The sequence below is a fragment of the Octodon degus genome, unplaced genomic scaffold (assembly GCF_000260255.1).
Source record: "Octodon degus isolate 3935 unplaced genomic scaffold, OctDeg1.0 scaffold00324, whole genome shotgun sequence".
NCBI lineage: Eukaryota > Metazoa > Chordata > Mammalia > Rodentia > Octodontidae > Octodon > Octodon degus.
Window position 1 is genome coordinate 691,504 of NW_004524900.1, and position 13,417 is coordinate 704,920.

The window sequence follows — 13,417 nt, forward strand, 5'->3', positions numbered from 1 at the left end:
TCCTCCCCAGACCCCAGTGGCCCTCATGCAGATACAGAGGGTGAGGGCAGTTACAGGAGTCCAGGTTTTGCTTTTGCAGGTGGATGCATCAGCTACAGCAGAAAAAAAGGCTGCCAGAAGGACAGAGGCCACGGGTGCTCAATGGTGCCAGGCTAGATAGTGAAGCCGGGAGAGGAGCTGAAGGAGTTTCAAAAATGTCAATGAACAGGCACAGAAAAGAAACCAAGGACTTGTTGTTAACTAGATAGAACAGTAAGGTGACAGCCACAGAGCCATAGCAGGTTGTGGGTGCCCTTCCGGGCAGCAGCCATGGACTGCATCCTTCACTGCAGTGCTACAGCAGGAGCTGGTGAGGTTGCAAGGAGGTCACCACACAGGCTGTCCACCAGACACCAAGGGCATCATACTGATCACCTTGTCCAGAGAAGCTGGGAAAGGAGATGGTAAGCTGAGTCAGTCACCAAAGCGATCAGTGTATAAAAGAGAATGAATCAGGGACTGGCAAAGAAAGGAAGGCTGGCCAGGGTCAGAGCTGCAGGGCCTGCACCACAAAGAAGCCAGGACTTCTATGTCACAATGTAAAATTAATCAGCAAGGAGCAGCAAAGGGGATGCAGCAGAGTGCCAAATGCCTGCTTTCACAGGGATCCGGGGCCTTTCAGTAAGACCAGCACCAAGTCCCCCTTCAAGGTGCAAAGTCCAAGCCCCACAACTTCTCTAGGCTGCAGGTTGGTGTCATCACCAACACGAGCTCCTCATAATGCTCCACAGACTCAGGAGATGAGGTGTAGTTTCAGAAACACCATCTTGGGAGCTGGAAAAACAGCAAATTCAGGAAACCTAACTACTAGATTTCTCATATTACGCTTGGTTCAGGAAGAGTTATGCTGGAAACATGGTGACACCAAAAGACCTGAGACTGTCATAGCCTCAGTCTATGCCAAATTAACAGACATCAACAACACAAAAAGCCTCTATTTAATGGGTAGAGCAGAGAAGCCAGATAGCAAGTGCAGTGTTAAAACCTAGGTGCAGGGCTGGGGAGATAGCTCAGCAATCTAAGTGCCTGCTTGGCAAGCACAAGGACCCAGGTTCAATCCTTGGTATGCATGATATGCTGGTCCCAAAATCCTGGATGCATCATGCCGGCCACCCAAACCGGGCCTGGTGGTACATGCCTATAATCCCAGCCCTGGGGAGGCTAAGACAGGAAGATCACTATGAGTCTGAGCTGCATAGCAAAACCAAATAAATAAAAAGATTTATTAAAAAAAAAACAGTGCAACTGCATTGATCACAACCTTAGTAGAGACTATAAATACTTGTTGGATGAGTGGGTGAATGAATGAATGATTACAATGATGTGGAAGGACAAGGATAGGTAAAATATGATACAGAAATTTAGGAAAAAAACAATTTCTGTGAGCTAGTGTCTCCAGGATCATAGAGGGTGTGCATGTTACAGTTTACAGTGGAGCAATTAGAGTTCACAATGATCTCTTTCCTTGATCTGGGACCACAAGGAAAGCCCAGTGGAGGAGACTCCATTAGGGCAGACAGATAGGCAACTAGAAAGAGGCACTGGGGTGCCGTGCTCAGCAGAAGGGCACTATGGAGCCCACAGCAGGTTTGTGTGTGATGCCCCAACTGAAGAGAGACCATCTAGACACCCACAAGCAGCAGCAGTAGCATGACAGAAACTGGAACAACACAAGAGAAAACTTCAGGCAGGGATTTACACATTGGATTCATAGGGATGAGAAAGCTGACTTGGTTGCAGCCTAGTATATTTGCAAGTTGCAATTTACAGCAGCTTGAACTAGGGTGTCTATCTGATATATTTTGAAATTTATTACCATGTAGCTGCTCTTTTTATAAGCTCCAAATTTTATTTAGTAGGGAATCAGAAACAAAGAAAATGGTTATCCCTTCTATTTATTGTTTTACTTTACAAGTCTGAGCTTGCTGACTTTGAGATATTACATGTACCCTTTAATCAAATAAATGTTGAGGTAATTTATAAGTGAAGAATGGATAATCTCTGCACATGGTGTTCTATAGTTTATGCCTGGTTCTTTTCTTATGTATTTTTATGCATTCTCAAAACTCTGAATTAGTGACCAGATGTTATTTTTAAAAGTCTTTCAATTGGTCCTATAATTTACGGGATTTAGAGATAGGAGTGTAACTCAGTGGTAAAGCAGTTGTCTACCATGTACAAGGCCACAGGTTCTATCACCAACACTGATCTTACAAAGCATGATTCCATACTGGCAATTTCACAGAGTTGAACCTCATAAGACTGGTGCATGGTGATACAGAGCCTTGGTTTCTCTTTTTACTTTTTAAGTTCTTTATATCTCTGCAGGCTTTCCAGTCAAAGGAGAGAGGGGGAGGGAGGGAAGGAGGGAAAGACGGAAGGAGGGAGGGAAAAAGAAAGGGAAGGAGGAAGAAGGCTAAATAGCCCAAAGGACAACAAAATGTTAGCCAAAAATACAGAGTAAGCACTTTCCAGTGTCTCCACATCTATTTATTTCCAAGAAGTTACATAGTACCCTCATGCTAGCCAAACTGAACCCCTAAAAGACACAACCCTTCATAGATGGAATTCCTTACAGGCCAAACACATAGGCACCAAATGACTGCAGACTGAGTCCTCAGAGACCCAGCCCCCCAAAGGCTCACCTTGTCACCGAGATTCAAACCCAGACAGGCTGAGCCCCACAAAGACTGGATTCTCTTACCATTCCACACCTGGACGCCTCTTTCCACACCAACCCTACTGCCAGAAGCACAGCCCCACCATAGCCCAGCACATGCATGAGCCTCACTTTCCATCACCTTCCCAGTTAGAGCATCTTCTCTCAGAGCACCCTCTGCCCTGTGCAATCTTCAAAGAAAATGCAGAGGTGTTATAATGTTTCCTCTGCAAAGCAGCTACTAGAAAGGACCAACTGCCCCAACCTCCTTCCGACTCCCCCAATATTGCTCAGAAACTATCAGGCAGGCACTCAGCATCTGTTGTGGACAAAGATAAAGTATTGATCATTTATATGTAAATATATTATGCTATTATATTCAGAAATACCTTTTCCTTCCTTATCATGCTTGGCTACTTATGAAAGGCTTTCTATTATAGGTAATAATTGTGTTCTAATTAAAAATGATTCTGGGAGCTCAGTGTATAAATTGCAAATACAATACCCCCATGAAAGTTAACCTTGGTGACCCCCTCCCGCAATCTTAGACGCTGCATATATTTGCATGTCTTGGGCTACTCAGTAACCAAATTAATATTCTTTATGAAGTGCATGTTTAATTTTTAGTTTTCAAGCTCAGCAGGTAACTAGTTCTACATCTCTGAATTTTAACCTGACATGAAAGAAATATTAGAAATCTTTGTATGTTACATGGAATAAACACAACATAAATCACAATTTTTTTTTTGGTTTTTTTTAAATATTTATTTATTTATTTATTTATTTATTTAGTGTGTGGCCAGCTCAGCCCACCAGGGAGCGGGCGGGCTGGCATGTGGTGCTGGGGGATTGAACCGAGGTCCCTGTGCCCTGCTTGAGCTTAGCTTGTTCTAAGTAGGTGCTTTAGACCACCAAGCCATCTCACCAGCCCCATAAATCACAATTTTGGAAGATGGACTCATCCATCCATTCATCAATTGAAAAAATATGTTAGAAAGAGACATAGGAATCATTGCAAATGCAATAAAATTATTCTAGTGAATTTCTATAATATCCTGAATAAACTTTTCTCCCCTCACAAAACACTAGGAAATGGGACATTTTCTAGATATCTCTACTTTTAACAAACATGATGAATCAAAGCTAGTGAAGTTTTCCAGATACCTATGAGACTTCCTATTTCCTAACAAAGGTTGTCAGTGTGTTGTATTACACTGGTCATGGGCTGCACACTGCCTTGAAGAAATGAACCAATCTCTCTGTTTAGGCTCTTTATGTAAAATTGGGATAATATAAAGTCCTAAGATTGTTGTAAAGCTTGAATGAGAAGACAATGACATATCAAACATGATTCCTCTTTTGTATAATCATATTAATTGTGCAAATATTTATCATTTGCCTACACAATGTGGAAACACTGCTCTAGCTGACAACATGACAGAGGCATCTTTCTTAATGATGGTGAGTGCTACACAGAGAAAGCAAGTTGAGGTCAGCGGATCAGTGGCAGGAGTCGGCAAGAGCCACTGCTGTTGGAATGGAATACAGTGGAATGACTGGTACTACCTTTTACAAAGAAATAACCCTATGTTTTATACTGAGGAAACAGCTCACAGAAAGGGTGGTAATTTGGCAACATTCCAATATTCCCTTCATCCATTGAGCATTAAGATATCTCAGGAACAGCAGGAACAAAAGCCCAGTGGTGACACAAGCCCAGCACCTTTAAAAACCAGCAAAAAAGCTGCTTTGGCTGCAACTGATTGAAAAGGTGGGAGAGAAATGGGACTAGGAGGCCAGAGGAGTTTCTAGAGCCCAGGAGGATGCAGCGTAGTGACCACGGTCAGAACTTCAGGAGGGGAGTTTTAGCAAAGCTGGGACAAACATGGTTGGAACATTTGTGGCTCAGATATAAAATGTTCCCCTGAAGGTTCATGTGGTTCATATGGTCAGGTGGGGTTTTGGGAATGTGAAAATTAATCCATGGATGAGCTTATGGCTCAATGTGCTATTGGGAGACAGGGCTTGGCTGGATGAGACAGGTTCCTGGCATATGACTAATAGGTATACCTTTTCTCAGGCCTTTCTTTCCCTCTGTATTTCCTGGCTGCTGTGAACCAAGCCACTTTCCTTTTCCAGGCCTTTCACCTTGTTTTTTGCTTTGGAATCAGGCAACCATGGACTAAACTATGAACTCAAACCATGAACCTTTTTGTTAAGTCGTATATGTCAGCTGTTTCATCCCAGCCACAGAAAAGTGACCAATATACACACTAAGAGAGAATATTCCAGTGAGGAAGCCTTGGGGATTCTACATGATGGTGGCTTGAGCAGGGGGCAGCTATGGAGAGTGTGAGAACTGGTTTGCCATGTATTATCAAGTTGGCAATCACTGCATTTGCCAATGAGTGGGTGTGTTCGGTATGGGAGAAAGTATGAATCAAAGATGATTCCAAGTTTTTGGCCTAGGCAATTGGAAGAAAGGAACTGTCACTTGCTAAGATGAAAAAGACATCAGGAGAAGCAGATTTTGTGGAAAATTCAAACTTATTTTGGATCTGTTGTGAGTGATGCTTATTACACAGCCAAGTAGAACTACTGCTGACAGCCTGATATACCAGTTTAGTGTTCTGGAGAAAAGTCTACAATAGAGACAGACATTCAAGACTTACCCACATAAAGAAATTTCTTTCTTTCTTTCTTTCTTTCTTTCTTTCTTTCTTTATTATTATTATTATTATTATTATTTTTTGGTGGTACCAGGGATCAAACTCAGGACCTTGCATTTGCCAGGCAAGTACTTATTCCACTGAGCTATCTCCATGGCCCCTAAAGAATTTAAATGTTATTGAAGACATGATTGAAATCAATTGGAATACAATCCATTTCTTTTTGTAAAAAGAAGTAAGGTTGGGGCCGGGGAGATGGCTCAGTAGGATAAGTGCTTGACTGGCAAATGCAAGGATCTGAGTTCAATCCCTGGTTCCGCCAACAACAACAACAACAACAAAAAAGAAGGTATTTCTGCCAAGTCTTTTATACCATATCAGCTTGAGACACAGGGAGTAGCCTTTATGATCTCCAAATATGTAACTTCCACAAGCAAAGTCAGATGAGAAATAAACTTCATATAAACTGACTTTTCTTCTAAAACACATATCAGTGTTATCTGCCCTCCCTACTACCTAAAGAAAGAGAAATTAAATAGCATTCTGAAAGGAAAATCTTTGTCTAAAAACCTAAATAAAATGTAAATAAAGGCCTTTATAAACATGCTTCAAGTCTCTTCCTGCAAAAACAAAGGGAAAAATATGCTATCATACTCAGAACTGGAATAACAATTAGAAAAGCAATAGAATTAGTGTGCTGAGCATCCTTTATTATATCTGAGCTTTTGTGCTCAAGATGATATTTCCTAGGAAACCAAAAACCTCCCAGGCACAAATATTGTGAAATAAAGTCCCTTGAACTGTTGTGTTCTAAATCTTAACTAAATATTAAGAAATCAAGGGCTTTCTAAGATCTTCAAAAACAAAAGCAAATACAAGCAAGCAAACATAAAATAAAGAAAATCACTTTCCATTAACCCAGACCACCCCAAAAATAAAGTTCATGGGAACAAAAATGATTAATCATTACCAACCCCCCCCAAAAAATACAGTAACAAAAATACACCGCTAACAAAATCCTCAATTCAAACCAAAAACATTAACAGTGGGATTGAGTTCTGATACATCAAGAGTTTTCAGGGGCTGGTGAGATGGCTCAGTGGTCTAAAGCACCTACTTAGAACAAGCATAGCAAAGCACAGGGACCACGGTTCAATCCCCCAGCACCACATGCCAGCCAGCCCGCCCCCTGGTGGGCTGAGCTGCCCCCCCACACACATAAATAAAATAAAAAATAATATTTTTAAAAAAAGAGTTTTCAGTCACTGTTTGTATCTCTTCATTTTCTACCCTCCCTTCCTTTCTTGTTATTCCTTTTAAACATTTTACTTATTTATATAATTAAAAAAAGAGAGGAAGATACAAAAGAGGTTATTTTGAATTGGAAAAATATTGGACATAAATATTTGAAAGAAATAAGACATTAAAATAGTCAATATTTAAAACTGTTGAAGTTTTACCAAATAGAACTCCTGCAAAGAACAACCAGAATTAACAGAAGTCAAAGATGATATACTTGTTTAGATTGAAAATGTTAAGAAATACACAAAGTAATTACACAGATTAACAAGGGATTTAGGATAAATATCAATTTTTTATATACTAGAAACAAGTAACTATCAAAATAACACAAAGTCCATTTATAAGATCATCAAAGGGGCTGGGGATATGGCTCAGGAGCATAAGCACCTGCCTGGCAAGCACAAGGTCCTAAGTCTCATTCCTAGTACTGCAAAAAAAAAAAAAAAAAAAAAAGTTACTAAGATCATCAAAAACAAGTATTTCAGAATAAACTGAACAAAGATACATGCTTAAAACTATAAACTATGGTTAAAAGTAACAAAATATCTAAATAAATGGAGAGAAGGATCATGTTTATGAATTGAAAGGCTCAACTTTTTTTTAAGCGGTCCGCTGTGCTCATGTAGATATACAGATTAGATATAACACCATATAAAAGTCACCAAGGGCCAGCCAAATAGCCCAGTAAATTAAAGCGCCTGCAAGCAGGCACAGAGGATGGGGTTCAATCCCTGGGCCTGCCATGCTATCTCCATCCCCAGGGTACACTGAGATGGCAAATGACATTGGGCATGGTAGTGCATGCCTGTAAGCCCAACTGTTAGGAGGCTGTAAACAGGTGGATTACTACAAGTACGATCTAGTAGTGAGACCCTGGACACCCTGTGGACCCTTCTCTAAAATACAAAAAAAAAAAAAATGTCCCCAAACATGTTTACAACTCAAGGTGCTCTACCCCACCCACATACAAATACTACCACCTTTGGTACTAGGGATTGAACTCAGTGTCTTGCAAATGCTAGTCAAGAGCTCTACCGCTGAGCTGCATGTTCAGTTTTTAAAAAAAAAAAATTTGAGATGAGTTTTGTTAAACTGTCTAGGCTGGCCTCTAACTTGTGCTCGTCTTGCCTTGGTTTCTGAGTAGTTAGGAATACAGATGTGTACCACCATACCTAATTTATGATTATAGAATTTATGTGAAAGCACAGATAATCTAGATTACCAAATCTATTATAGGAAAGAATAACAAAACTAAAGGACTTATATTACCTGATTTCAAGATTTACTATTAAAGTTATTATGAACAAAACAGTGTTGTATTGACAAAGGACAGATGTATAGTAATAGTCCAGAACAGTGAGTACAAATATCAACACAACCATGTTCAACTGACTTTTGACAAAGGTGCAAGGCAAATGATGGGGTGGGGAGTTGGATATTCCTATGGAAAAAATAAATATCATCCTCACTTCACAACATATATAAAATTAGCTAGAACTTTATCTTGACATATACTCAAACAGAAAAACAAAAATTATAGCATTTCTAGATGTCTGAGGAGGATGAGGCAGTAGGACCATTGAGAGTTTGAGACTAGTCTGGGCTACAAAGTGAGCTCAAGGCCAGCCTGAACTGCACAGTGAGACCCTGTCTCAAAAAGAGCAAAAAAAGAAAGAAAGAAAGAAAGAAAGAAAGAAAGAAAGAAAGAAAGAAAGAAAGAGAAAAAAAACCTGAAAAAATTTCTAAATGAAAAATGTTTTAGAAATAAGTTAGACAAAAGAGCATAAGACAGGAAATGAAAAAGCCATTTTTTAAAAATTAAACTTGATCACCATATTAATAAGATTTTGGATAACTGCAGAACAGGGAGGCTGTTCTTGACAGGAAAGTACAAGGCAGGGCGGGGGAAGTTGTGCCAAGTGCAGGGTTCCTGAGTTTTGATCTAAGGATGACTTTCCTGGACACAGTGATGTTCCCGGGCCAACCCGTCTTTACATACACTTCTGCTAGTAAGTTTACAGCCAAATTGCAAAGAAAGGCAACTATCAAATCCACTTGGACTTTATTTCATAAAAGTCAAGGCCATCTGTAGAGACATCTTAATGAAATGATACAGAGCGGGCCAGGAATATAGCTTGGTGGCATAAGTGCCTGCCTGGCAAGCACAAGGTTCTGAGTTTGATACCTGGTATCAGAAAACAAACAAAAGAAAAATAAAAACAAAAAAGGAAAAAAAAAGAAAAGAAAAAGAAATGATAGAGTCCACAGAGAAATCAGCATGCACCGAGGCTTACTCTTTATGACTTTCCATACATTTTCCACATTCACTACTCACTGCAATCCTCTCATGTAAATATTAGCCCCATTTTTTCCTTCATGGAAAGCGGGGCTCTAAAAGGCCTAGTCTCATTTGCCCTAATTCATGAGCTAATAAAACAGACAGCTAAGATTTCCATATTTGAGGTACTTTAATTGATATTCATATAGACAAATTTCCATATACACAAAACTAAAGAGAATGTGGGGAGTGAACTTTCAATTCAAGCATTATTTATTTTTGCATTATCCAAAAAGTATACTGTTAAATACGCAGATGATATTTTGTCATGGTCTTCCTATTAGGCAAACAATTCACCTGCATCTTCAAAGAATATACTCTATTTTAAAAGAAAAAAAAAGGTCACATGAGCCCCTAGAAAGTATCCCTAAATTTAGGGAGAATTAGTGCTTGTTAGGAAAAATCAGATGTGTGGCATATCATTGAAAAAAAAAAAAAAAAGCAAGGTACTAGGCAACATTATCTTTAGGTAACTGGAAAGTTAACACCAAGTTAAACACTTAAAACACAAAAAACTTAAATTGACTTATAGTCAAGTCTCAGAAACATCAGATGCTTCCAAATTGGACATTTTAAAAGATGTACATTGGGCCGGGGAGATAGGTCAGGCATAAGAGCCTGCCTGACAAGTGCAAGGTCCTGCTGGTTCACTAGTACCTAAATAAATAAATAATCATAAAGTGTCATCACTTACTAAAATATTTTAAAAACATTTTAAATAAACACATTAGTAAACATTTATTTGCATTCAAACATGATCCCAAGTTAATGTGTTGTTTAAATATTCATAAGGAAGAGAAGAATATATGGAAAATAAATTATTAGCCTAATGGTTAGTTCTTCTGCATCCCTTTGGCAATTCAAAGTCTGAAGAATATCAATAATAAACAATGAAATTATGTGTATATTTTGACCAACAAAAGTCCTCCTCGGTCATAAGCTCAGTAATGCAGTGTTCCAGTTTATTCACTTAGGTTGTGATAAAAGCTTATTATTCTGTAGCAGTTTCCACCTCTTAATTCTAGTAAATGTTCTGACACATTCCAGAAATCGTTACCCTTAGCATAAAGCTTTTATCCAAGTGGGGAGGCTCATTTCATCTAAAACTTTAAAAAATACACATTCAAGTAATCTCTTCTGTGAATATTTGGATTTTTAATTTCTTCCCTGTTCAGGAGGCAACCTTCAGTGTGACTGCAAGGCAGAGATAATCTAAGAGGGTGACAGTGTCATGGTCTGATCCCATGTGCATTTATCTGCCAGAGAAAGAAGAGAAGGGAAGGAGAAGAACACACAACTGCCACCTGCTCACCCCCCTGGCATCCCCAGAAGTGAAGGCAAGGGTGCGAGTTTCTCCTGGAGACAGGAGCAAAGCATACTTCACAGTGAGCCTGCTGGATGTCTTCAGGTGGGAACATTTGAACCCAGCTCCTGAAAAGAAGATAGAGACACCATGCAGAGTAGGATGTGCGGTGTGGCCCAGCAGCTGCAGACTCCATCCCGTGAGTTGATTCCTGTACACAGCACAGGGTCTCTGGACAGCTCCGGCCTCTGCAGTGCCCATAGACCTCACCACTCCCTATTTGTCTGGCCCTCCACCAGGACATGCACTGATTTAGGTATTGGAATTTACAGCCCTGTTTGACAGCCATCAATTAAACAAAGGTACTTACAGCTGCATGACCAGGTACAAGTGATTTGGGCTTTCATAAATGTCTTCCAGAGCAACAATATTTTCATGCTTAATCCTGAAAGAAAAAAAGAAAGTGCACATAAAGTGGTAAGTACAATTAATATAAAAATTTTAAAAACAGATGCTAATATATAGAAAGTTGTAAGACAGACTCTAAACTCCTTGATGAGACATATGAGACTCTTTACAATCTTGTCTCTAAATCTTTTCCAGACTCAGTTCCTAATATTTTTGCCTTGATTTCTGCTATTCTTCGTTTGTGAGTTCTACAGCTAACAGTTAGCAGCAGCCAATTAGCTCCTGTTGCTTCATGTATATCTCAGAGGCCAAATCTCTCCACATCCTGTGATCCTGCGGGACCCACCTCAAGCGGCTGAGCCACTGGGTAAATCACCCAGCTCCCTCTTCTTACTGTTGCCTGCTGGCCACCACAGGGGTATGGAGTCTGTGGTGAGACCAACCATCTTCCAAAGCAGGGCACTTGATCTAGGGACCAGGTTCATGGTCACATTCAGGAATCTAGTAAAGGCAAAGGAACCATCTGACCCCTAATTGGAATCCTTCTCCATCCTACCACCAAATGTCAGGTCAGTTTCCTAGACCAGCACCAAAGTATGGCTCTTCACTGCCAGCCCTTGCATATCCTGGGAGCCTGGAAGAAATGCAGGTTCTCAGGCCCCACCTGGGATGTGCAGTCAGAATCACTGAGGGCAGAGTCCCATAGTCTACTCTAATGTGAGCCTTGTAAGATCTGTACACACAAAGCAAAGCATCTAAAATACTGCATTAGACCAGTGCTGCAAGGGAATGGCCTGGGGATTGGGTTCCAGTGAAGGTTCTGCTTCCGTGGGCTGAAAAGCATAAATAAATAAATAAATAAATAAATAAATAATAACAATAATTTTTAAAAAGTAAGTGGCCTGTGCATCTGCACTTTGCAAGGACTACAAGGCAATGCAGATGATTCTGGGCTGAGGACCACCCTCTAAGTGGCAAAGTCCTAAAAAAAAAAAAAAAAGCAGCCAAAGCAGCAGGAACAAGCCTAATCCTAGCCCCTAGAACTATCCACTAAGAGCAGTTTCTACTCAGAACGTAAGGCGTGATATTTACTTAATGCATGTGAGGAGAATCATTTTAATATTCAATGAGCTAATTAGCTCTTATTACAAGCCCTTCTCTGAAATGACTGCTGAACCATTTAAATTAACAAGCAGAGTCTCGCAAACTCCTTGAAAAGTAGAGACTAAATGAATCATTTTATTTTCTCCTTGTGCCTAGCACAAATCTGCCTAATTAGTGTTTGCTGAATGAATGAATGATATTTAAAGGTTGTTGCCACTGAACAGCAAGGAGCACCCCGTATTTCCTTGGGGGAAATACAGGCAGTATTCCTACGTAAGAGATGTCTTCCTCAAAGGAAATGCACAAGGTGGAATGAACTAGATTATTATCTTGCTTCTGTGTTGAAAGAAGAGAGCAAGATAATCAACTAAAAGTGGCAGTGCTTTGCTTTGATTTCTACAGCTCTTATTAGTTAATTCAGTTGTTTTGCTGGGGCTGAAATAATTACACTAAATTCACTCTACACTTGATTCCCATGCAGCGCACATACTCATGTGCTTTCAGCAGTGGTTACTGCACAGCCTGAGCAAACTAAGATCAGCAATAACTTGAATCAATGTATCAAATAAACTATGCCCCCAAGGAAACTGGGGAACCACAATGGGGGGTTTCTTACATCCTGGACATTTGTGGCAACATTAAGGCACATAAATGAAAGAATATGACCATATGTGGATTTGTCCATCTCTGCACATTTCAAAACATTTGCCATGAGAACCACTCACATAGACACAGATATTTTCATTTAGTCAAACTAACTGGGGGCTTCCCTGGGAGCCTAGATTTAGGGGGAGATAAGAACGGAGGCCTGGCTACACAGAACACAGGGCATACAGTGAGACTTGAATTCTAGGTAAAGAACATACAGTATTTAGTCTAAGTGCATCCCAGGAATCACACTGCTTAATGGCAATTCGTTAAAGTAACTAAGCATTTGGCAGGTTCATGTGCTGCATCTGGTCACCAGTGGGCCAATCTCTGAATGGGGATTAGAAATTAGTGCCCTGCTCCTCTGGGAAGTTAGGCCAAGAAAGCTGTATGAGTGCTACAGCTCAGCCATTTATTAATAATATACCTTCAATTTTACACAAAGAATCAAACTGTGTACAGAGCATTTGCCAAGCCAAAATGACAGAATCAGAGGAATTATGACCACAAGCTCCTCCCCTCCCTCGATGCACAGGACAGAGAAGTCAAAGCCTATTCAACCCACTGGGTCTCCCATGGGTGGTAACCAGAATTCGCTCCAATCCAATGAAGCACTTTAAAGAACTGCAGACCGCAGAATGTTACAATGGCTCAAATGATGCTATTTTATTAATTATTCCTTGGAACTAATGTATTGAATTAAGCAATCCAGCATGGTCACCCACGAGTTTCCACTGTATGTCTGGGAGAATGCAAGGAAATGTAAGTTTTCACACTCAAAAAGTTTGCCATTTAACAGAGAAAACCATGAAGCAATCAGGAAAGAGTTAAGTGTTAAACTCTATGGAGTTAATGTTCTTTTTTATTTTGTTTTTAAAAATTAATTTTATTGAGAAAGAAATAGCAATGAGACAGTTTCAAAACAGGTTAGTAGGACACTTACAATA

At 39.9% G+C, this 13,417-nt stretch overlaps 1 protein-coding gene across 2 annotated transcripts in view; it reads right to left on the reverse strand.

The window, feature by feature from the left end:
• Camk1d (calcium/calmodulin dependent protein kinase ID) overlaps window positions 1-13,417 on the reverse strand; it is a 425,174-nt gene that overhangs the window by 140,260 nt on the left and 271,497 nt on the right. For both annotated transcript variants that reach the window (XM_004647773.2, XM_023708067.1), the window contains exon 3: window positions 10,681-10,755. In XM_004647773.2, the coding sequence (XP_004647830.1) occupies window positions 10,681-10,755 (75 nt within the window). The remainder of the gene's footprint in view (window positions 1-10,680; window positions 10,756-13,417) is intronic.